Consider the following 24699-nt stretch of genomic DNA (forward strand, 5'->3'; position numbering starts at 1 on the left):
CCGGGATCAAGACCGAGAAGCCAAGCTAGCTCCTCGGGCCACGATGAGAGAGAGCTGATCCACTACGCAGAATATCGAGCATCTTGCGCCCTTCAGCTGGCTCGAGGCAGGAAGCAGGAGCCGGAATCTGGGCCGGGAGGAAAGAAGGGAGGGTCTAGGACTGAACCTGGATTGTGGATGCATGAGGTAAGGGTCTCTCCCTGCGACCCGCCCCCGGGGTCCTCCCTTCCTACTCAGACTGGACCCCAATCGGGCCAGTGATACCCCGACTTCTCCTCTGCTTTCCTACCCACAAACCTCCCGATGTCACTCCTCACCCGGCTCCAGATCCAGGTTCGACTTCGTTCCTAGCGTCAACGATCCAGGCTCCACTTCCGGTTCCGAGGGGGCCGGCGCGTCGCCCCCGGAAGTTCCTCCCCCACGCTCCAGAGCCACTCCTTCTGCCACGTCTGCAGTAGGGACACGCTGAGGAAACTGGGTGCCGCGCATGCGCTATTTTTCTCACCCATTATGGCCGCCCCCGGGAGGCTCTGTAGGTTCTTATGCATTTCCGCTTTTTTTTTCCCCAGATGTCCCAGTAACGTTGTGGTCCCATCAGCTGAGATGCGACTGAGACGCCTAGGTCACACTATCTTTGGTAACGCCCCTTCACTCCGCCTATGACATATTAGAGATCTGATATGGAGTCTTTTAGCGACTTCCTGCTGACCCTTGGACCCATTGATTTCCGTCTTCGAGGTGGTTCTCACCCGTGACCTTTACTGGTCATGAGATTTGCGGAACGCATGATGTTAAAGGGGACTAATTCTGTTTTCGCGCTTCGTGTGTTCAAGTTCTGGCTCTGCAGCTCCCTAGCTTGGGCAACTTAATCTATACCTCGGTTTCTGTCATCTGTAAAATGAAGAGAATACGAATGCCTTTCTAGTGGCTTGTTGAGAAGATGGAATTAGGTCACACAGATTGCCTGGCACCATAGTAACTGCTCAGTAAAGGTCAGCTGTTATTAGTTAACCATTTTTATACAAAGCCTTTGTTTAGATGCAGAGCTCTGCCAGAGCCTGATGATCTCTGCTCTCTGAATGTCCCCAGTCTGTTGGAAAAGCCACAGTCCCTGGAGTAATTATTACCCCATTTAATGAATAACAATAATTGTAGAGACTATTTGTAGAATTTTAAAAAATATGCATAAGCCCCACTTAATCTTTTCAATATTTTTTTAATTTAATAATTATTTTTTAAGCACTACTGTGTAGCAAGCCATATTCCTGGTTCTGGGAATACAGTAGTGAACAAAAGAAAAGTTTTTGGCCAATTTAAATAACCGATTGTTTTGCAATTATTTACACAAATGGTAAAGCTATAAAGAAAAACAAAGTAACAAAATTCAGGCTGTTGGTTACAGGGCAGGGTCGGGAGTATAATTGGGAGGAATGTACTCGAGCTTCAATATTAACTTCTATTTTTTAATATTCACACTATTCACATGGATTTGCATGGATATTCACTGTTATTTTCAAGTAGTTCATATGTATTATGTACAAGTTGCTTCAAAATGAAATTTTTTTTTAGAGAAATGGGCAAAAAGCACTGGTGGATAGGAAGCATCAGATTGGTTAATCCTTCATTTCAAAGGAAAAAAATTATTAAATGGAGAATTTTATGACTCACAGGGGGGGAGTTCTTACTCTCATATTGTTCACAGTCAATATTAGTTATTCTGAGGCACAAGTGGTTCATTCATTGAAAAAAATGCACTTCTAGTCTGTGCTAAAAACTATATTAGGCATTGAGCATGTTTTAGTAAATAGACAAATTGTCCTTGTCCTCAGGTGTTTGTAGTGGAGGTCAATGTTTCTCAAACTGTGATCCTGGGATCAGCAGTATTATGATCACCTGAGAACCTGTTAGAACTACAAATTTCAGACCCACCTTAGACATATAAAGTCAGAAGTTCTGGAGGTGGGACCCAGCAAGCTATGGTTTAATAGGCCCTCCAGATAATTCCATTGCATGCTGAAGATTGAGACTCATTACTCTAGATTAGTAATTTGCCAAATTCAGCTAATATTTGTTGAGCAGCTGCCTTAGGCTAGGCCCTCTGCTAAGCACTTTCACATAATTTATCCCATTTAACTCATATCAGCACAGGAAACTGGGTATCCTCTGTCTTCCTTAAGGTTGCACTCCTAGTAAGTGGTAGAGTTCCGATTCACAGTTCCTTTAGAGACTGATATGTTGCATTTTATTGGTTTCTATATCCCTACTCTGATTCTCAATCTGGGCTGCACATTAGAATTTTTTGCAGTGCTTTTTAAAATGGCAATATCAGCTACTAGGCCAGTAAAATCAGAATCCCTAAGGCTGAGGGGCCTGAGAATGTGTGTGTGTGTATATATATATATATATAATTTCATTACACATCTTCTAATCCTATACACAGTTTTATTTTAGGGAACTGGTAGCTGCAAAAGTTTTCCAGGTAATTCCAATGTGGACTCAGAGTTAATTGAAAGCCACTGATAAAACACAATGGCTTACCTGTAGCTAGCACTCGGTAGATGTTTGAATAGGAAAGGAATGGACATTTAGATACTGTGTGTACTGATGAGGTCAAGTAACTGCCCATGGTGACACAGCTAATAAATGACAGAGTAAGAATACAAGTCCAAGGTGGAGCATATAGCTCAGTGGTAGACTGTGTGCCTAGCATGCATGAGGCCCTGGGTTCAATCCCCAGTACCTCCATTTAAAATAATAAATGAATGAATAAATAAACAAACCTGATTACTTCCCCCTATGGGAAAAAAACAGTTCTGATTTTAAATCCCAAGTGCTTTCTATGACTACATCATACATCAAGGCAAACAGCATTTAGCATGCTAGCAGAACAGCTATTCCTAGAGAGTCTGAAGCCTTTAATAATTACAGCACCATAACATTATGTTTTATAAAAGAAAGAGATCTCTTAACATAGGGCACATTCATGTACTGGAAACCTAAAAATGAAGACTATTCTATTATTAACATGGGTTAGCATGTTTATGCACACCTATCTGTACCCCCTTTTCCACAACCAACTATGTATTGGAAGAGGTACTTTATTTCAGAAAACATTTATTGAGCATCTGTTAAATCAGTCATTGCTCTGTGGGCTGTTGATTGGCTGTTGCACACAGTCCTTGCCTTCAAGTTTCTCACAATCTAGGAGGGAGACAGGCCTATAAACAAACTGCAATATTGGCTGAAAAATACCACAACAGAAATATGAACAAGATACAAATTTTGCCCAGAGGAAGGAAGGATTAATTCTATAGGTAGGGAGTCAGGAGATGGGCAGGAAAGTCTCTATGAAACAGGCAACAGTTCCTCTGGAGTGGGGCTGATCAGAATTCCTTTACTTTGCACCCAGCACTGCAGTGGGTAGAGATCACCATTTTGATTAACAGGTTAATACAGCAAGGGGGCAGTCTTTTCTGGGAAGGTTGCAAACTCCTGGGACAAACACAGCCCCTCCTTAGTCTGGAATTGAAGCCCCTGATGCTGTCACTTTGAAATGAGCTTTGGAGAAAAGCAATTGGGATTAGTCCATGATCCTGTCAGGGAAGGCACAGTCCCTGAGAGGATGTACATCAGTTATAGAGCCCACAGAGCTAACACTCTTGAGTCCTGAGTAAAAGGCCCATGCGGGAGAATGCGGGACAGGCGAGGGCAGAAGTTTTCACTATAATTAGCTCTGGGAGTAATACAGCTGGGGGAGGGAAGGGAGTACAGCCGGTAACTATTTTGAGCACAGCTCCGATTGACAGGACACGTGTGCTGGACTGTACTGATCCCAGGGCCAAACTGCCTGCCTGTGGTGTGTGGTGTGGGGGGGAAGGTCTGGGGCAGCAGAAGCAGGACAGCCAGACAGGCCGGACGGGGTACCAGCGCCTCGACTTCTCTCCCTGGGACACTATCCAAACTCCGAGGGCCATAGGCCAAGCTGAGTGATGGGTGCTGAGGAGGAGGTGCTGGTCACACTGTCAGGGGGAGCCCCCTGGGGCTTTCGACTTCAGGGGGGGGCCGAGCAGAGGAAGCCCTTACAGGTGTCCAAGGTAAGGGAGAGACCCTGTATTGAGGTTTCAGGGAAAGGGGAACCCAAGGGAACTCGGGAAGTGTTACATGGTGGCTTCTGGGGGAGAAGCGGGAGGCTGTGATGAAGTGGAGTTGGGTGGCAGGTGGTCAGGGAAGCATGCTCAAGTCTGATGGGGGGAATAGAGTCTAAGCACAGGCTTCTTGGTGTGGGAAGGCAGGGGGTGGGGGAGCTATTAGAAAAGGGAATTCCTGGTTTCTGTGAGCAGATAAAAAGTAAGACTGCCTCAGTTCCCTGTGGCACCACTGGAGCAGTCCCATGGCTGGCCACAGAGTCTTTGCTCTCTTGGGTTTGTCTGTGCCTCTGCTCCAAACTCCAGGAATGTAGGGAAGGTTCTAATTTCTCTCTAACTAAACTGCTATGTGATGAGCTGAGGCTGTCTTGCCCTGCCCAGCCCAGCCCAGCCCAGCCCTGCCCTGCCCTGCCCATGCTTTCAGTCCTCCTCTTTCCCGGTGCCAGATCCCTTTTCTCACTAGACAAGACATTTTTAGGTGCTAAGAGGGTTATGGCAAGATCTGACCTGTCAGATGAAGTTGTTACCCTTTTGGTTTCACAGCACAGGCGAAGTTTTCCCAACTGTAAAATGTAGGTAAAAAATAGTACCTACTTCATAGATAAACTAAGTTCTAAGGATTAAATTCAATAATACATGTAGAGTGCTTAGCACTGTGACTAACATTTAGTAAGTACTCAATAAATGATAGCCACCACTACTATTAGTACTTTAACTTATGTACATGTGTGTGCACACATGTCACACATATACACACACAGTCCCAATCTCCCAGAATCTGCTGGACTCCTCCAATCTGGAATACTGTTCTAAATCTTGACGCTGTAGATAATGGTGCCTAGGATTCCAAGGCCTAGCAGAGAACTATTGGCTAGTATAGATAATGCTAATGCCCTTGGAGGAAAATCTTGAGGGGATAAGACCGCTGTTTCTAGTATGTACCCCCTGCTGTTTTCCTCAAGCCTCTTTCATTCAGTGCTTACCCTACCTCCCTTCATGTGATGTATTATTCCCTCCCATCTACACCTTCTTCCCTCTAGATTGGTTCCCTTAACTGCAGCCCCTTGCCCTCTCTCCACCCTTTCTTAGCCTGTAAAGTAAAAATCCCTTCCATACATGGGTCCTTCCTGTCCTAACCCCTTTCATTCTGTTCCCCCTTGGAGTCCTCCCTCACCTATGGTCTCTCCTCCAACACCTTCTCAGATCCGAAGACGGAGCCAGGCTGGCAGAGCAGGACTCCGAGAGAAGGACCAGCTTTTGGCCATCAATGGGGTCTCCTGTACCAGCCTCTCTCATGCCAGTGCCATGAGCCTCATCGATGCCTCAGGGAATCAGCTTGTCCTCACCGTGCACCGGTATAGACCTCTCCCACCCTAGCCTACCTGCCTACCCCTAGTCCAGGGATTCCATCGCCTGCCTCAGCTCTATGCCTCACTGGCCTGATTTCAGCTACTAACAAGTACCCATTGCTGCTTGGAGTACAGATGTTTGGGCATGCCTCCTTGAATGTATCTGCAGTTAAGGGATGGATGTGTCACGTGGGTATTTGGGTGTGGGGGCCTACTTTGACCCCTTGCCTGTTTCTTTATCATCATCTCTCTCTCTCTAAGCCCATTTCCACTCAAAGCCTGCTAAGCATATTTGCCTCCCAGTCTGTCTTCAGATCTCCATTCTTCCCAACCCATCCATTCCACCCATATGCTAGTCTCCCCTTTCTCCTTACATCCCTCTCCCATCCCCTCCAGATCTCTGTAGCTGTCTGTCATCCAGCTCGTTTCTCAAGTTCTGTCATCTTTCCCATCCAGGGTAGAGGACGAGGGGCCTGTGAGATCTCCATCCCCTGGTGAGCGTCAGGCACTGTCACCCTTATCTCCTCTGAGTCCTGAGCCCCCTGGTGCTCCAGTTCCCCAGCCTCTTCAGCCCGGAAGCCTGCTCTCACCCCCTGACAGTGAGGCTTACTATGGAGAGACAGACAGTGATGCTGATGGCCCAGCCACCCAGGAAAAGCCCCGCCGACCCCGTCGCCGAGGCCCCACAAGGCCCACCCCTCCAGGAGCCCCACCTGATGAGGTCTACCTGTCTGACAGCCCTGCGGAGCCAGCACCTGCTGTCCTTGGCCCTCCCAGCCAGGGTGACAGCCGCGTGAGCTCCCCATCTTGGGAGGACGGGACGACTATTCAGCCATCCCCAGCTGAGGCCCTGCTGTTGCCACGTGGTCCCCTCCGGCCTGGCCCCAATCTCATCCCTATGGTGGGGCCTGTTCCCCACCCGGTGGCAGAAGATCTTACTACCACTTATGCCCAGAAGGCCAAACAAGCCAGTGAGTTCCTGAACTCCTTTTCCTTAGTCAGGATCATTCAATCTGAGCCTTATAACCTGATCTGAGCCTCCATAACCATACATTCTGCCTACCTGTTGCTTCCCTTAGATTGTAGTCTTGGGGACAGGTGGAGAAGAGTAATGAATAGGTGGGGAAAATAATAATTTTCCGGGTCCCCATTATTTTTGCTGTTTGAACTTGCATGGCAAAAAGGTACAGGTGGTTCGACCCAACCCAGGAGCAGGATAAGTAGGGAAAACAGAAAGGCACATGAACCGATGAAGGGCTTGTTTGTTGTTGTTACTATTTTGCTAGCTGTCAGATGGGGTGAGGGCAGAGTGCAGACATGGGGCAGGACAGGGATACAGGGACACCCTTCAGTGTCAATTGTAGGCATAGCATCAGAGGTGCCTTTGGCATTGTAAGTTCCATTAGAATTGCTGGGTACTGGGAGGCTATGGGATAGTCACGAGAGCCCTAGGAAGTGGTAGAGGGAGGGAACCTGGACTCCTTATCTTGGGCGAGAATGTAGGCCTGGGCAGTTCCACTTATCTCAGGCACTTTTCTATTTTTGATGTGAACTACAGGACAAGGTCTAAGAACGAACTTTCTCCCTGTCCTAGGCGTCCCATGTCCCTCCCCTAGAAACCTGTCTTGTCACCTTGGAAATCTCAAGATTACCCCTCTAGTTCTCATGTCTCATTCCTCCTCACCACCATTCTGATTCCTAATCCATAGAATTTTGTGTCTCTAAGCCTAGAATAGGGGCTAAGGACATGACAGTTTACAGTCTGATATCCCTGAGAGTGTCCAATGTCCCACAAAGAAATTCCAGATGCATGCCCAGGATCCCACGCTTAATCCCAATTCTCATTTTAGCACCCTCTCCCTTCCCCATCATAATAATTGAGACTGTAGTTAGTGGCTCAGGGATATTTTTAGCCAAGCAGACATCATTGTCCAGTGGGGTGGTGGTTAGGGGGAGGGGAGGCAGGTGCCCATGTCCATCACACCGGGGCTTGTGGGGCAGCTGAGAGATGGGAGGGGGCCAGACTCCAAAAATAGCACAGTGAGCTCATTCAGCTGCCAGCTCTGGGGACAAGACAAAGGGGCTTTAAAAGGCATGAGGGTGGCTCAAGCTGGTCCTGCTCCAGCTAACACTGCCTTTCTCGGCATGGAGACTTTTGAGCCCATCAGCCAAGAGCCCCTCAGCCAAGCCAGCTGCGACAAAGCCCCAAGCCCAGTTCCTGAGCTCCAGGACCCGTTCTATGCAGGTACTACCCTCCCATGGCCAAGAGGGTTCTGGGATCTCGAATGGAGGGCAATACATCAACAGTGTAGGAAGGGAGGTCTTTGGGAAAAGTCTTACTCCATCATCCTCTCCTCCTTTTTGCCTTTCTCTTCCTTCTTTTCTCAGGAGTTTCACTGCCCTTTTCTCAGAATGGGCTGATGCCATGGCCACATGTCAGAGGGGTCTGTAACCACATGAGCTGTGGAAAATTCATGGAGAGAGAGAGTGTGTGTGTGTGAGAGAGAGGGAAGTGTCAGTAATCTATGAATACATGAAAGTATGTGGGAGTCCGTGGGAGATGTGAACAGCAAAGTGTATACACATGCAGCTAGTGTCAAGAAAGCTTTGATAGTAACGATTACTCACAGTGGGCCTTAGGGCTGCCGTTAAATGCTAAAATTACCTACATTATCTCACTCAATCCTCATAGCAACCCTATGAGGTAGCCATTATCATCCTCCTTTACAGATGAGGAAACTGAACTTCAGTGAGATGAAGTAACTCTCCCAAGAACCAAAAATCTGAACTGAACTATGACTCCAGTGTCTCTCATCCACAGCACTACTGTGTGGTATCAATACTGGAATGGGTGGAATGAGAGCCCTAATTAGAAAGGAGCTTGGTATCTCGAGTGGAAAGTAGATGGAATTTCAAGAATTTTTCAGGAGGAACTGGGGATCATGGATCAGAGAGTATGTGTGTCCAAGTCAGGGTCCTAGCAGCAGGGCAGCCTCTCCCATTTCCTGGCCCCACCTCCCTGGCCCCACATGGCATAGGAAGCCCTGTCCTGGCTCCCCTGAGCACACAGTTCTTGCATGCCAGCCTGGTAGTGACTGCCTGAGCTTTCCACCTGGAAGGCTTGGAAAATAGGGGGCAGCCCTTATTGTCAAAGCAGCCCACTCCACTCCCACTCCCAGCTTGTGGGAAAGGAGACTACATCTAGCTGGTGACCTTGGGATATCCTAAAGATTTGGAAGGTTACCTTGGAGACACTCTGGCTTTTCCTGCATCTCGGATCTGAGGCTGTCCCTGGCTGTGAGTAGCAGGGGTGTGAGGCACATAGGCGTGCCTTGGAATTTAGAAAGCCAATATCACCTCTAAAATTTTGTCCAAACTGTTAGTAATGAGGACTCTGCTAGGGTAATTCTGGGAAGAAAAGTCTCCTAGAGTGTGCATGTGTGTTTTTGTGTAGGCTTATGAGTATTTACACACATGTATGTGAACTGAGGTATATATAAAGTATATGGGAATGAGAGAAAAATACATATGAGAAAATATGTCCACAGTTGGCCTTCACTAGAAACATATTCTTGTTGAAATGATGTGTAGTGGGAGTTGTGTCTATGAATGTATATGATGTATATATTACATGATGGTGGCAGAATTATGAATGAAGATGCTCATTGCTAAGGATCCTTTGTGTCCTTATCATAGGGTAAGGGGTTGGAAGACAAGATAAGTCCCAAACTTTCTGAGAAGCACCCATAGTCTCTGTGGTGGGAGAAAGGAGTCCCTTCTTACCTGGGGACCTGCTTCATGTCCGTGCCTGCCATGGGAAGTGAACCCCCCTCCACCACACCACCACATTGCCAGCCAGGAATGGAGGGAAGCAGGGGAGGCATGTGTGTGGTGTGGGTAAGAGCACATCTCCAGAAGGAAAGGAGTCGAGTGGAGGGAAGAGAGGACAGGAGGAAAGCTGTGGTCAGAGTCGTGTCAGGGCAGCTAATAGACTCTGCCTTCCCTTCAACTGTCCTTGGTTTCACCTTTCACGTCCACTCTGCCCCCAAGTTAGAGGACTTTGCCACAGGCAGGGGACCTTGTGGGTCAGGCCAGTGAAAAAAATCAGAGGTGGGAGGCCTGAGGGAGCTGTCTGGGGGAGGGGGTGGGTGAAAGCCTTGGGGAATAGGGCTAGAAGATGCTCCCTAACCATTCTCCCTCCTCTCTGCAGAACTGCAACGGGCAGAGAGCCTCCAAGAGAGGAGCGTGAAGGAGGCCAAGACGAAATGTCGGACAATTGCATCCCTGCTAACCGCAGCCCCCAACCCCCACTCCAAGGGGGTGCTGATGTTTAAGAAACGTCGGCAGAGAGCCAAGAAGTACACCCTAGTGAGCTTTGGGGCTGCGGCTGGGACAGGCGCTGAAGAGGAAGAGGACGGTGTCCCTCCGACTAGTGAGTCTGAGCTGGACGAGGAGGCCTTCTCAGACGCTCGCAGCCTCACCAACCAGCCCGACTGGGACAGCCCCTACCTGGACATGGAGCTGGCAAGGCCAGGCTCAAAAGCGGCAGAGGGCCAGGGCCCGGGGCTGGGAGGGCAGCTGACTGAGGCCTCTGGGCGAGGGGCCCAACTCTTTGAACAGCAGCGCCAGCGCGCAGCCTCCAGCACCCTGGAGCTGGCCCGGGATGGTCCAGCAGCCATGCTCAACGGGCAGGGCCTGCAGTCACCACCTAGGGCACAAAGTGCTCCCCCGGAGGCGGCTATGCTCCCCCCCAGCCCTTCGCCGGCCCCTGTAGCCAGCCCCAGACCTTTCCTTCCTGGCGGTGGAGCCTCTACCCCAGCCCCAAGCATCTTTAACCGGTCAGCCAGGCCCTTTACCCCGGGCTTACAAGGCCAGCAGCGGCCAGGTACCACCTCGGTTATTTTCCGACCCCTAGCTCCCAAGAGGGCAAATGAAAGCCTGGGAGGCCTGAGCCCCGCCCCACCGCCTTTCCAGTTCTCTCAGCAGGGGACCACTCCTCTGCCCAGCTTCACGTCAGGGGTTCCCAGCCACGTGCCAGCCTCGGGTTCCCGCAGCACTTCACGCTCCTCGGGCTCCGTGACGGCCACCAGCTCCCTATACATCCCAGCCCCCAATCGTCCCGTGACGCCAGGCGGAGCCCCAGAGCCCCCCGCCCTCTCTAGCGGAGCTGCCAAGACCTCCACCGCTTCTATCTTCCTGTCCGCGCCTCTGCGACCCGCTGCGCGCCCTGAGGCGCCCGCCCCTGGCCCCGCGGCCCCTGAGCCCCCCAGCGCTCGGGAGCAGCGCATCTCTGTGCCAGCTGCTCGCACCGGCATCCTCCAGGAGGCCCGGCGTCGGGGGACCCGGAAGCAGATGTTTCGGCCTGGAAATGAGGAGACGAAGAACTCGCCCAACCCAGAGCTGCTATCGTTGGTGCAGAACCTGGATGAAAAACCCCGGGCTGCGGGCGCTGAATCTGGTCCAGAGGAGGATGCTCTGAGCCTCGGGGCTGAAGCCTGCAACTTCATGCAGCCACCAGGGGGCAGGAGTTACAAGACGTTGCCTCACGTGACACCTAAAACCCCGCCTCCAATTGCACCCAAGACCCCACCCCCTATGACTCCTAAGACTCCACCCCCAGTGGCTCCTAAGCCCCCATCTCGAGGGTTCCTCGATGGGCTAGTGAATGGGGCTGCCCCTTCAGCTGGAATCCCTGAACCACCAAGGCTTCAGGGCAGGGGTGGGGAGCTGTTTGCCAAGCGGCAGAGCCGAGCAGACAGGTATGTGGTGGAAGCTACACCTGGTCCTGGCCTTGGCCTTGGGCCCAGAAGCCCTTCTCCTACCCCCTCATTGCCCTCTTCCTGGAAATATTCACCCAACATCCGTGCCCCACCTCCTATTGCTTACAACCCACTGCTCTCACCCTTTTTCCCCCAAGCTGCCCGAACTCTCCCTAATAAAGCCCAATCCCAAGGGCCTAGGGCAACCCCCAAGCAGGGCATCAAGGCTCTGGATTTCATGCGGCACCAGCCCTACCAACTTAAAACTGCCATGTTCTGTTTTGATGAGGTTCCCCAGACTCCTGGACCCACCTCCTCAGGGCCTCCCAAAACTGCCCGAGTCCAGGAGATCCGCCGATTTTCCACTCCAGCACCCCAGCCCACTGCAGAACCCCTGGCCCCCACTGTGCTTGCCCCCCGAGCAGCCACTACATTGGATGAGCCTATCTGGAGGGCAGAGCTGGCATCAGCCCCTGTCCTTAGCCCAGCCCCTCCTCTGGAGTCTCCCAGGGGTCTTGGTACCTCTCCCAGCTCCTGTGGCTTCCAGGTAGCCAGGCCCCGGTTCTCAGCTACCAGAACAGGATTGCAGGCTCATGTATGGAGGCCTGGGGCAGGTCACCACTGAGCAGGACACAGCTCCCAGGACCAAGGGGTGGTGGAACATCCAGTTCCTAAAGTTGCTTCTCCTACCTATCCCACCCCCACTCTCAGGCATCTGGAGGCTAAATTGCCTCCTGCCAGAGATAGTTTTGGAGTTGGTGTCCCATCCCCCAGCTTCCTCCTGGCTCCCAGTCTCCCTGCTGTTTTCCAACCTATGATCTCTGCTTTGGTGTCTGTGCTTCTCTTTTTCTCTATAGTTCCTTGCCTGGATCTCTGTCTTTATCTCTAGGTCTCTCCACCTACACTCCTCCACTGGTCTTTATTTCTCTATATTTGTGTTTTTTTCTCTGTGGGTCTCATTTTAACATTCAGTGAGAAACACACAGATGTTATCACTGAGACCTCAGACAAGAAGCTCACCATCAGACAGGCAGCAAAGGGACTGAACTGACCCCTGTTTGCGTTAAGTTGCTCGCTGCTCCTCGTTCTTTTTCCCAAGCTTGGTTGGCTATACCTAGGTGCGTGTGTGTACGTGTGTGTGTGTGTGTACAAGTGTGTGCATGTGCACAGATGTGCTCTTCTGGGCAAGAACAAGAGGAGAGGTAGAGACCCAATCTGGGTTTTGCCCTTGTACTGATGGAAGAAGGGTCAGCTGTCCCCACATGGATTGCCTGGTGGGGAGAAAGATTCACTAGAGTTAAAGACCATCATCTGTAGCAGATGTAGAGCATTTTGTGAAACTCATGGAGGATGAGGAGACTTGAAGGGCCAGGGCAGTTTGTATGGGTTGAGTTACACCAGCTAGACCAGGAACAGAACTAAGAATGCTGTTCCTCAGGATTTCAGAAAGTTAGCAACTCAAGAGGCCCATGCTGAGCAACAAAGCATCCAGGAAGTGAAAAAAAAAAAATTTCCTCTGAGAATAAACAAATCATTGGCTTTATTGTCCCATGACTCTAAGCTAGAAAGGAAGGTGACTAGAGCCATGATGTGGAAAGTGAGGTAGAAACCAGGAGCAGACCAGAAGTGAATGACATTGATTGGGCCACAGAGAGGAACATGGTGAGGGAGAGTGCAGTGTTGGCAGAGTAAAATTGGGGAATAAGAAACCAACTGTGTACACAAGGAGAGTTGGGGGAAATTTTGAGGGAGAAGAATGTATTTGTTAGAGTGAAGGGGGATGATGGTGGAGGGATGTGTGTGTGCCGAGTGTTGAGAGAACGGGTGGTATCTGTGCTGCCTCCCTTGAGTCTGTCCCTCTGTCTTCTGCAGCTTGTCATAACTACCTGGGAAAGGGCAAGGAAGCAGCCAGAGCCAAAAACCTCTTTTTAAGTTCTACCCCATCCCTCAAACCCTAGCTCGTGTTCCTTTCCAGCTTCAGGTCCTGATCACTGACCCTAGAGGGGTCCGGACTCCCCTAGAGGGATCCGGACTCCCCTCTCACCATGGCCACCACCAGTCACGTTTGTTGCTTGATCTGGAAATTGATCATTTCCTTTGCATACCGGGTGTGAGTCATAGTACTTTGGTTTGTGCACAAGAATAAACTTATGCTCCCTACCTTCTGTTGTCATCTCTTCAAGCTTTATACCTAAATCCTGGTCTCCCCTTCATCTCTCCTTCACTCCCCTGATATCCTGATTCCTGATCTCTCTCTCCATTCCTGCCTTTTACGTTTCACCCTTTTGCCCTTCACCCCCTGGTATTTTGCTCTTCTCCTGCTGCAGTGCAGCCCCTCCCCTGGTTTCCTCTCTCCACATTCTCGATTTGGATTCTCCCCTTCTCCATCTTCTGTGCCATACTTCTCAGACAAGGCTTCAGCTTACAGAACCAAGAGAAGTCAGAAAGGCCCTCTGAGCCTTTTGCCATCAACACTTCCCCAAGTCCCTGGAGAAGATGAAGGGAAAGCAATGACTGAAGGTGAAGGTGGTGTGAGAGAGAGAAGGAGAGAGAGGGTGGATCAGTGTGAACTGAGACTAATAAAAAAGAGAAAGCACTGGGAAGACAGGCTAGAATTAGACTTCAGTGAAGGAAAGTGCCATTGCTCCAATTTTACCAGCAGGGGGCATATTTGTGCCAATAACCAGGCCCATGTCCCTGATTCTCCCAAATACACAGCCTCTCAGAGCTCCAAAGAAAGGGTCAGACAGCCTAGGCTAAATATTCTGTCTCTTATCTACCCAGTACTCAATCATAGGAGACCAAAATTTTTGTTTGTTTTTGTTGTTTTTGAGGGAAAGATGGTAGTAATGATGAAATCACCTTTGCTACTTACGGTTTTTCATTGAATTGTTTTTCTGAGTTAGGGGGAGTGGAGAAAGAGGACAAAAGATGAGGGATCTGGAGGCTAAACTGGTCTGGGCAGAGGGGAGCAGGGTGACTTTTCAGCCCCTAACCTGAACTTGTAAAGTTCAGGAAGGGAAAGGGGTGGAGTGGAGAAGAGTAGAGAGCTTACAGTGGGACAGAAAGGTATTCTGGGAGCTACAAAAGCCACTTTCTTTACAGCAGAGGTGCAACAGCTAGTTCTAGAACCTGAGCAGAAGATGGAAGAGGATCCAGGATGTTCATGCAGCTACTAAGGAAGGGGCTGAGCAGATGTCAGGCTTCCCTCCTGGGGGCTCTCAAGCTTGGGCCCCTGCCCAGAGACTTCTCTGGACCAGAGTGAATGGGACCAGTCCAGATCCTATGGGGTGGGGTGCATGCTCCCTTTGAAGAAAATCCCAAGTAGGAAACTCAGAGAGTAAGGTCAGAAGCCTGCATTTACTTCTCAAGGAGACATGGACATCTACCCAGGAGAGCAGGCAGAACTAAGCAGCCCAACTGACAATGGGGGTGAAAAGCAGAAATTGGTCAATTCTCTTCCCCCACATCATCCCCAGCCACCTAAAAAGAACTGGATTTGGTTAATTTGGTCTCTTGGCCTGCCAAGATTTGGCCCTCCCAGAGGAAAGACCAACCCATCCAGGAACTTTCAAAGGGCATTTCCACTGTGAACAGACTTGCCTTACCCAAACATAGCACCTTAAGCCCTCCCACCCCCAAAATGCATCCACATGTCTTTCCAGCTCCGGCCAGGATTGTCTCTGAACGACTCTGGGGACACGTTCTCTAGGTTCTCAGTCTCCTACTGCAAATTCCTATCTACCACTTGCTGCCTGCTTCCTCCCTCCCTCTCAGCTTTCAGTTTCTCCCTAAATGCTTCTTTGGATCTCAGCCTATAGGTGCCAAGGAGGGGGAGTCCCTGGGCAGACTGAACCCTGGCTCAGACAGCTTAGTGAGAGAATCCCAAAGGTCTTTCCTCCCCATCCTGAGCCTCTAGACAAGGAGGGCGGGATCTTGGTTCCAGGGTCTCAGTACCCCCTGTGCCATTTGAGCTGCTTGCGTTCATCATCTCTATTAATAACTACCCTCCCTCCCCCACTGCCAGTGCTGCCCCCACGCCTGCCCAGCTCAGGTTCTCTGGTCACAGCAGCTCAGTCCTCCAAAGCTGCTGGACCCCAGGGAGAGCTGACAACTACCTGAGCAGCCGGTAAGTCTTCAGCTTTATGGCCAGAGGGGCTGGAGCCCACTCTGTTGACTGCCGTGTCTGTGTCTGGAGTAGTGACCCTTGATCCTGGGGGAGTTGTCTCCCCCTCCCCATCTATGCTCAGCTCCCAGTTGTCCAGTTCAGGGGAGCCACAGAGTATTGGAAGGAGAAGGGTCCAAGAGGATGAGGGGAATGGAGATGTTGGGGGAGGTACTGGAGGAATGAGAAGGGGATCTGAGAGGCTGGATGGAAAAAAAGAACCTGGTTGGGGCTGAGCGAGGTACAGGGAGAGTCCATGTAGCAATTCCTGGACTCTGGCCCCAGCAGACCCCACTAAGCTGGTAGTACTGCAGATGCATTGTGAGACAGGACTAAGCAGAACACAGCGTTTTGCTGGGTGCCAGCTTCTGTTAAGGACGGACTGAAGTCTGTATGTTTTCCCAGCATGTCCCCCTCCACTGCCAGATCTTATTATTATGTTCGTGTCCTCCCTCAGTTCCCCACTGCTATGATATTGCTGAATTGACATGCATCAAGGTTCAAATGTCCCCTAACCTCCCTCTCCACTTCAGTTCTGGGGTCTGGGGTAGGGAAGTGACTAAAAGGGAGCGGGGAGCACTGCTGTGAAATCCCAGGCCATGATCCAGCTGGCCCAATGGAGGGGCAATAACCTCTCCTTCCTAAGAAGGTTTTTGGCTGGATCTCCTCAACCCTGGCAGAACATTTTTTCTGCTCCACCCCCACCCCCGCCCTGGGGATTGGGGAAGACTGAGAGACCAGAGCTTGGAATGACACCTCCAATCTGAGATCTCTATGTAAATAAAAACTTCAAATCCTGCCAAACCAATGAAACCCGGTTGCATTGCCCTGCCTGTATGTAATTTGTTTTACCCCTAGCCCCCAAAACATACTTGTGTTCCTAAGCCCCGTACCAGCTCTATGTAAAACAGCTAAAAAGAGGTTAATAGAAGGTAGGGGCAGGGGTTACATCTATACTTTGCCCTGTTTCCCAAGGAGAGAAGCCCTAAAGCTTCTTATTTTAGGGGAATACATTTTTCTTTGAAAATCTAATGAAATTTTGCTTCCTGAAGTCTTAAGCACTGCCTTACTATAGACACTCAACACTTCCCAGTCCCTGTCCATCCTCCAACTCCCCCTTCCCACTCTATCCAGGCTCCATCCACCTCCACAATGCCACTCTCAGGAACCCCAGCCCCCAACAAGAAGAGAAAATCCAGCAAGCTGATCGTGGAACTCACCAGAGGTATGGCGTGTTTGCACCTACCTAGTGTGGGACTTCTTATTAATTAAAAGTGTCTCTGGCCCAAAAGTCCCAGAAATATTATAAGGTTATATATGTCTTGGGGTGAAGAGATATGAAGAGACAAGAGGAAAGGGGGAGGGGATGTGGGGGGAGGGAGAAAAAATTCAACACTGACTACTCACCCTTCCACCCTTTTCACCTTGTAATCTGAGACAATAGCCATGCCATGTTACCCAACACAGGTCCAGGACAACAGGACCCACAGGTCAGTGAGGTATGTTTGAGAAGAAAATATATATGATAGAGACTGGCACAGAGAAAGGTCTCAATAAGTGGTTAATTTCCTTCTTTCCCCAGAGCTAAGGAGCCTTGTATAAGCCCTTAAAGTGGAAAATTGCTCAGGCATTTTTCCTGAGGGTGGTAGGAGTACTGGGCTGTGAAGAGCTCTCCCAATACCTAGAGGTTTGCAGCCAGGGTTCACTGAGGGGAAGAGAAGGGAGAGGAGTTAAGACAGGAGTCTATATTTAGAGGTGACCTTTGGGCTTTCCCCTATGCTATAGTTCCCCAATGACCTCCTTCTATGATGTTTCTTTACACTTTTGCCCTGTACCCCACACCCCTTTTACCTCATTCACTCTCTCTGCTCCTCTCTAGTATGCCCACTGTCTCCACTCTGCACCCCAGTTCCAATGCATTCTCTCCAATTTCAAACCCAGGAAATCAAAATCCCTCATAAACTGGATTAATCGGATATTATAGCATCTGCTTCCCTAGTGATCTCTGCTGGGCCGCATACTTAGTTGTGGATGGAGTTTGCATTTTGAGCCTAGAAAACCCTACTTTCCTCTTTCCCTTGCCTCTGCTTCCCCACCTCCCTGAAAGGTGGACAGGAGAGCTCAGGCTTGAACCTGGGCAAGAAGATCAGTGTCCCAAGGGATGTGATGTTGGAGGAGCTGTCCCTGCTCACTAACCGGGGCTCCAAGATGTTCAAACTGCGGCAGTTGCGAGTGGAGAAATTTATTTATGAAAACCATCCTGATGTCTTCTCTGACAGCTCAATGGTGAGTTCAAAACTTGGCTACTCTCAAAGCCTAGTGCCTCTTCTGACAGCTTCTTGGTAGGCCCCAAATCTCCAAAATATTATCAACACCCCTCTCTGCAAATTTATAAGCTCATTAACTTGCCCCCTCCCTTGATATATCGAGCTCCCAATAACTCCAGGGTGAATTATAGCCCACCTCTGAAACTAAGTCTGTATCCTAGGGCTAGTGAAGCTGGGTGGAGAGTACCACACCTTCAGGGAGAAAAATTCCTTCCTAGTATGGTTAAGTGTTAAAGATAGGATTGACAGATAAAACACAGGATGCCCAGTCCTGTATTTTAAAATTGAGATACACACAAAATAAATAAGCTGCAAGGATATACTGTACAGCACAGGAAATATAGCCAATATTTTATAATAACTGTAAATGGAGTATAATCTATAAAAATATTGAATCACTATGGTATACATCTGAAACTAATAAAATACTGTAAATCAGCTATATTTCAATTTAAAATAAAGTTGAGATACACACAATTTTTTAGTAAATTATGTCCCATGGAATATTTGGGATGTAAAAATTTTTTTAAATTAAAGACACTAAATTAAATTTGGATTTCAGATACACGATAATTTTTTAGTATATGTGTGTCCCATGAAATATCTAGAACAAAAAATTAAATTAAGAAATACAGGACACCCAGTTAAATTTGAATTTCAGATACATGATGAATACTCTCTTATACATAAATATGTCCCTGCAATAGTTCCATATTTACACTAAAAAAAGTATTGTTGTGTATCTGAGAATCAAATTTAACTGGTATTCTGTGATTTTATTTGTAAAATCTGGCAATGCTAGAAAGAGGTGATTGAACTTTTATGGCCATCTCTTCTTGAGCCATTCTTTTATCTAAAGAATCCGCCTAAGGACCATAGATGTGGGACTGAAATCATCCTTTAAGGTCCTACGTTCCCTAGTCAGGATTATTCTCCAAAGAGAAGTAGAGTGGAAAGGGGCCAGGCACAAGATGTTATAGCTGAGAAGGAGGGGATCTTCTCCATTTCCTTTCTTCCCCCCTCCACCTTCCCTGGGCAGCCAGGGGAGAGTGGAAATAGATGCCTACATGGGGCCAGGGACAGGAGTATCTGTCATTGGCCAGTATATAGGAGCAGAATAAAAATGCTGAGCCGGTCATATCTAACTTTAGGAGGCCAAAAGCCCTCCTCCCTGCCTGTGTCTGGTTACGCTGGGTGGAGCATAGGGGTGTGCATGGTGGGGTGGCTAGAAGAGCCTCCTGAAGGAGTTGGCAGGGTTATTTTTAGGCTTTGGAGATGGATCCAGTGTTGTCCTTTGGGCCACCCTTCCCCCTACCCACTACAGTTTCACTGTCAGGAAGTCCTGGTCCAACAGGCACCAAGAGGAGAAAGGGAGAGGAAGAGGAAGAGAAGAGAATTTTATCTGTTAGACAAGAGGAGGATGACTAGGGCCAGAGATCTGTCTCATTCCTCAAATTAAGCATGTGTTCTCCATGCCAAGTCCAATCTCTCAAATTTTAGTTGAGCAGAAGTCTTGGTCCTCTTTGTCTTGGTAAGGAGGGGAAAGGGGAGTATAGAGCCTGAGTTGGCCCCATCCTAGATATAATTGGAGGAACTGAGCCAAAGGGGTTGTACCCCTTAAGGAGAGATTAATTTCTCTGAGTCAGGCTATCCACTAACCATCTGTTAGAGGGGGAAAGTCTCAGAAGATTCAGTGTCTTCAGGTTGGCCATTGTCTCTGATCACCTGCTACACACACCTATGTCTTTGTATATTTTCCATATATTTGCTAACCTTCCCCTCACTTTGTCCTTTCCTTTCAGGATCACTTCCAGAAGTTCCTTCCCACAGTGGGGGGACAGCTAGGTTCGGCTGGTCAGGGTTACTCCTACAGCAAGGCCAGCAGCAGAGGCCAGGCAGGGGCAAGTGGCTCTGCCGGACAGTATGGCTCTGACCAGCAGCACCATCATCAGGGCCCTGGATCTGGATCTGGATCTGGGGGGACAGGTGGTCCTGGGGGCCAGACTGGCAGAGGAGGAGCTGCTGGCACAGCAGGGGTTGGTGAGACAGGAACAGGCAAGTATCTTCACTCAAGAGTAATGTGTCTGGTCCTGATAGCAGGAATGAGGCCTTGACCGGGGGTAGGAGCAGGGGAGGCCAGATAAGGTATCTCAATGGACTCTCTGGGTCCAGGAAGATACAGAGACGTGTCTATTCCACCTAGAAGCCTGTCTCTCAGTCACCTTTCTGGCTTTTCGGTTTTAGTCACAGATTTGACCCCAGGCTGTCATTATTTCACAAATGTTATACAATTACCAGGATATTTTACCTTTGGTCTCTGGCCCCAGCAACTTCCCTAGTGCAGTGCTATGAGACTAACTTCCATTGGCTACTAACTGCTGTTATTTGACTTAGTATTATTTCTCTTCCATGGCTGCCAGGAGACCAGGCAGGTGGAGAAGGAAAACATATCACTGTGTTCAAGACCTATATTTCCCCATGGGAGAGAGCCATGGGGGTTGACCCACAGCAAAAAGTGGAACTTGGAATTGACCTTCTGGCCTTTGGGGCCAAAGCTGAACTCCCTCAGTATAAGTCCTTCAACAGGTAAGGGGGATGGGGAAGGAACCAGATGCATTCTGGTATACTGCAACATGTCCTTAGTGGGAAGGAAGACTTTGGTTCAAATGTTTCAGAAGGAGGCTGAGGAAGCATGAGAGGAATATGGGGGCCCTAACTGAAGGCTTTTGCTCTTTTCACTCTGTCCAGAGAAACAGCACAGTTACGATGAAGGAATAACTTCCTAGGAGACAGGATTTGAATTTAAATGCATAGTTATTAACTGTGTGGGCATGAGAAAGTCACCCTGCTTCTGAGCCTTGGTTGCCTTGACTGTAAAATGGGAATAATATATTACACATTTAAGGCCTCCTGGGGCTCCTTTCATTCAGGGTTACAATTCCATTACTGCCCTCATAGTATAATTCTATTTTTCTTTTTTTTTTTAATTGAAGTACAGTTACCTTACATTATGTTAGTTGGAGGTGTACAATATAATGATCCAATATTTTTACAATTACGTTCCACACAAAGTTATTATAATATTATTGAAGATTCTGTTTCTTTATATCCTACTTTAATAAGGCTTAAGTATCTATCCTTTTGGAACCCTGGCTTCTCTAGACCACAGATAGCAGATCTGTGTGAAAGCAAGACAGGGAAGAGCTAGAGAATTGCTTTTGCATTAGGTCTTAAGGAGCCTGGACTTTCCAGGAAATGTTAATTCCTTTCATCCAGGGCATGCACTAGCCACTGGAGGTGGGGTAGGGGTTTTGAGGGGATCTCTAAACTATAATTTAAGGTGGCTTCAGACCCTTGGGTCAATAGTGTTTGAGGTCACTTTCTCTGAAATGTGACTGGTTGGGGTCACAACTATCCATGAGACTCTCTATCTAGTACTCTAGTAGTAGATTACTTTTCTCATTATTAATGTTGGGGAAATGAGCAAACCAGAAGGGGGCATGGAGTGCTAAGGGAGAAGAAGGATAAGGAGTGCAAATCTTAAACTAGAATTCATAGACTTCCCCATCCTCAGAACAGGGTAACATCTCACTGATAAAGCTCTATGCCTTTTGTTTTGGTTTTCAATTAAATAATGTGTCCCCTTTTCAGGACGGCAATGCCTTATGGTGGATATGAGAAGGCCTCCAAACGCATGACCTTCCAGATGCCCAAGTTTGACCTGGGGCCCCTGCTGAGTGAACCCCTGGTCCTCTACAACCAGAATCTCTCCAACAGGCCTTCTTTCAATCGAACCCCTATTCCCTGGCTGAGCTCTGGGGAGCCTGTAGACTACAACGTGGATATTGGCATCCCCTTGGATGGAGAAACAGAGGAGTTGTGAGGTGTTTCCTCCTCTACTTTGCATCAAGTTTCCCCTCTCTGGTTCCAATTTGGAGAGGGAATGAATGCTGAGCAGGATGCCCCCAGTGAAAATCCAGTATCTTTGTGGGAATGGAGAGGAAAAGGAGGGAGAGATCTACCTTTCCATCCTTCACTCCAAGTTCCCACTTCAAGCGTCCTTTCTCACCAACTCAGAGCTCCCTTTCCACTTGCTCTGTATGGAACCTGCTCTTTTATGGAATTTGCTCTGCCACCGGTAACAGTTAATAAACTTCAAGGAAATGAACTCATTCTTCCTCTGATATTTGAGGGCAGGCGCAAACTGAGGCTAACAATACACAGAGACTAATTAAAGTCAAAAACCATACATCCATTATTCAGACGTCAAGACTAGACGTGAGCTCTGATTACTTACACACCCACACCACGTCCACACCCACCAAACCACATTCATAGGTGCATACAAAGACATACTTATTCAATAGTACATAAGACGAATAACCATGCACAAACACATGTGCGGGCCCATATGTGGGCGAAGCTCAGGTGCTACTGTGTGCTATGTTAGGAAATAAGTGTTGGTGACCCTGGCATTAACTCTCTTTATGTAGCTGATTAGAAATTGGGATAATCAGGATTACCCAATTATCACAGAACTAGAAACCATAAATTTGCCAGATTACACTGAGTGGGCTTAGGAATACATGTGTCAAAGGTTACAGATTCCCCAAAAGATGAAATAGAATAGGAAGCCATGCGGAATCCAGAAAGAAGTGGGAGAAACCAGTTGAGTTATAGTATGCTTGGCTCTGTGAACACAGCAAGAAAAGATCTAAGGGTCACGGGGGCCCTGCCGTTGAGTCCAGAAAGCATTTTGATTGGGAAGAAATCTTGAGAGCCCAAAAGGAATGAGTAACAATACTCTTTTTATTGATTTCAAGCATACGGTTTCTTTAGAGTCTCTGACTTAATTCTGTCTTCCACAAAGTAGGAATTTCATACAGACCAGGAAGAGTTAAGAGATGACCTTAATAGGATCTGAGAAAATAACTTCAGCCAGCTCCATGAGCTGTTAATGATTACATCTGCATAAACTGATGCAATTTTCATGGACCTTGGGTCACATGGCATTTCCCTTGGTCACTTTCCTTTACAATAAATTTCAGGGGATTCATACTTCCTCTAAACTTGTACACAAAGTTCTAATCTATGTGCATTTTTCTAAGGAGAGTGTTGTCATAGTTTGGATTCCCCCCCACCCCCCGATAGACCCTGAAATAAAGATTTGGATGCAAGGAGAAAATTTGGGAGGTGATCCCAGAATCCAAGCAGTGTAAGGGAGTGAGAAGAAGGCCAAATGGGCCTTTGGGGCTGAATCTTACTCAGACACTCTGAGAAAAATGCTATTCAAAATGTGGTCCCTGGACTAGCAGCATCCTTTTCTCCTGGGAGCTTAGTTAAAAGTGTAAACTCAAGAATCTGTGTCTTATTAACCTCTCCACGTGATTCTTATGTATTATTAAATTTTAAGAAACACCATAGTAAAACATACCTCAGAATTGCTTCACTGAGCAGGGTAGAAACTGGAGTATTTAGCCACCAGATCCCATCTGTCACTGGTTGCAGATTGCTACTGTAAATGTTAACTCTGCTGTCACTTTCAGGCAAGGAGATACACTCAGGTGTTTGATGTAGGAAGCTGTGGGCTTGTACAGGATCTGTCCACGAAAGCTGTAGCAAACTCTAGAGTGGGCTGAGGGAATATGGGTAGGGCACAGACAGGATCTGGATAAGGGTCCATAGATTTTTATCACTCAAGTTTAAAAGTCTGAGCCCTCCCCCAAAGTTAAGGACTATATTCTTTTTTTTTCTGTCCCCACCCCAAGGACTATATTCTTTTAACAAATATTTACTGAGTGCCTACTGTATACCAGGTACTAAATCAGGCATGAGAGGTACAAAGGCAAATAACTTTCATGTGACAAAGATTTTCCTATTAACTATAAAATAATTATTAAATGCCGACCTTTAAAGTTGGGATTAAAAAAAAAAGAAGCCAGGATCTGTTAGTAAATAGCTCTGAAAACCTAGAAACTTAATTTTTCCAAGCTCAGGATGTCTGAAATTTTTTTGTTTATTTTTTGGGGGGATGGGGTACTTGTTTGTTTGTTTATTTATTTTTAATGGAGGTACTGGGGATCGAACCCAGGACCTCTTGCATGCTAAACATGCATTCTACCACTAAGCTACACCCTACCCCCTGAAATCTTAAGTATAATAACAAAAAAATCATGATATAAGCTTATTAATTTACAGGGAGCCAGGGCAGTTGCAAAATTATCTCCTTCTAAATAACTTAGAAGTCAAATTATTATCAGAAGTTGCAATGATGGTTTAATGTATTAGAGTGCACACTTGTGTATGATCTAGCCAGAAATCCAATCAAATCCTCAAGCTTTGCTATCCCTTTGGCTGGACACTATTCTTCTGTTAAAACATCTTTTCTTCAAAAATGTTTCAGATATTTGAATAGCACAGTTTACAGAAGCCACATATTGGCAGAAGAACTAGCTGTCTATATTGCTTACAAACATCTTCTGTTTGCCATCATTGTGTTTTAAAATTCAGGAGAGTTTTAAACTAAGAGCTCAGGAAAGCTCCCTTTTATTTTTATTAAAAATTTTTTTCCTTGTGATGAGAACTCAAAAGATTTGCTCTTAACAACTTTCATATGTAATATACAGCAGTGTTAATCATATTTATCAGATTGCACGTATTTATCTTATAACTGGGAGTTTGTTATCTTTTGACTGCCATTATCAAATTCACCCTCCCCTCACTCCCCCACCACCTCTGGTAACCACAGATCTGATCTATTTTCCTATGAGTTTATTTGTTTGTTTTTGAAGTGTAATTAATCTGCAATGTTGTTCTTATTACACAAAACAGTGATTTCATATTTCTATACATTTCAATATTATCACCATAATGAGTTTAGTTATGATGTCACCATAAAAAGATATTACATAGTTATTGATTATATTCCCTATACTTTACATTTCATATCAGTGA

At 47.6% G+C, this 24699-nt stretch overlaps 3 protein-coding genes across 5 annotated transcripts in view; 2 read left to right on the forward strand and 1 right to left on the reverse strand.

Annotated features, from left to right (window-relative positions):
- The window catches only part of SEC24C (SEC24 homolog C, COPII coat complex component), a 49540-nt gene that overhangs the window by 23060 nt on the left and 1781 nt on the right, over positions 1–24699 (reverse strand). The window contains exons 2-3 of the mRNA XM_031461089.2: positions 23180–23380; positions 318–449 (exon numbers count right to left, since the gene is read on the reverse strand). The gene's annotated coding sequence lies outside the window, so the exon portion shown is untranslated. The remainder of the gene's footprint in view (positions 1–317; positions 450–23179; positions 23381–24699) is intronic.
- SYNPO2L (synaptopodin 2 like) lies at positions 2–13410 on the forward strand. 3 transcript variants are annotated; one of them, XM_064488052.1, is made up of 4 exons: positions 2–186; positions 5349–5500; positions 5951–6465; positions 9705–13410. In XM_064488052.1, the coding sequence occupies exons 1-4, from the start codon at positions 178–180 to the stop codon at positions 11876–11878; spliced, it is 2850 nt and encodes a 949-aa protein (XP_064344122.1). In that variant the 5' UTR covers positions 2–177; the 3' UTR covers positions 11879–13410. The 3 variants fall into 3 exon arrangements, with proteins under 3 accessions (XP_064344122.1, XP_010982453.1, XP_031316950.2); XM_010984151.3 differs by lacking the exon at positions 2–186 and adding an exon at positions 3879–4094; XM_031461090.2 differs by lacking the exons at positions 2–186; positions 5349–5500; positions 5951–6465 and adding an exon at positions 7609–7739.
- On the forward strand, positions 15179–21913 carry MYOZ1 (myozenin 1). The gene is made up of 6 exons (XM_031461095.2): positions 15179–15382; positions 16553–16643; positions 17526–17704; positions 19548–19800; positions 20166–20331; positions 21397–21913. Exons 2-6 carry the CDS (start codon positions 16571–16573, stop codon positions 21626–21628), a joined length of 903 nt encoding a protein of 300 aa, XP_031316955.1. The 5' UTR covers positions 15179–15382; positions 16553–16570; the 3' UTR covers positions 21629–21913.

This window comes from Camelus dromedarius, chromosome 8 (assembly GCF_036321535.1).
Source record: "Camelus dromedarius isolate mCamDro1 chromosome 8, mCamDro1.pat, whole genome shotgun sequence".
Taxonomy (NCBI): Eukaryota; Metazoa; Chordata; class Mammalia; order Artiodactyla; family Camelidae; genus Camelus; species Camelus dromedarius.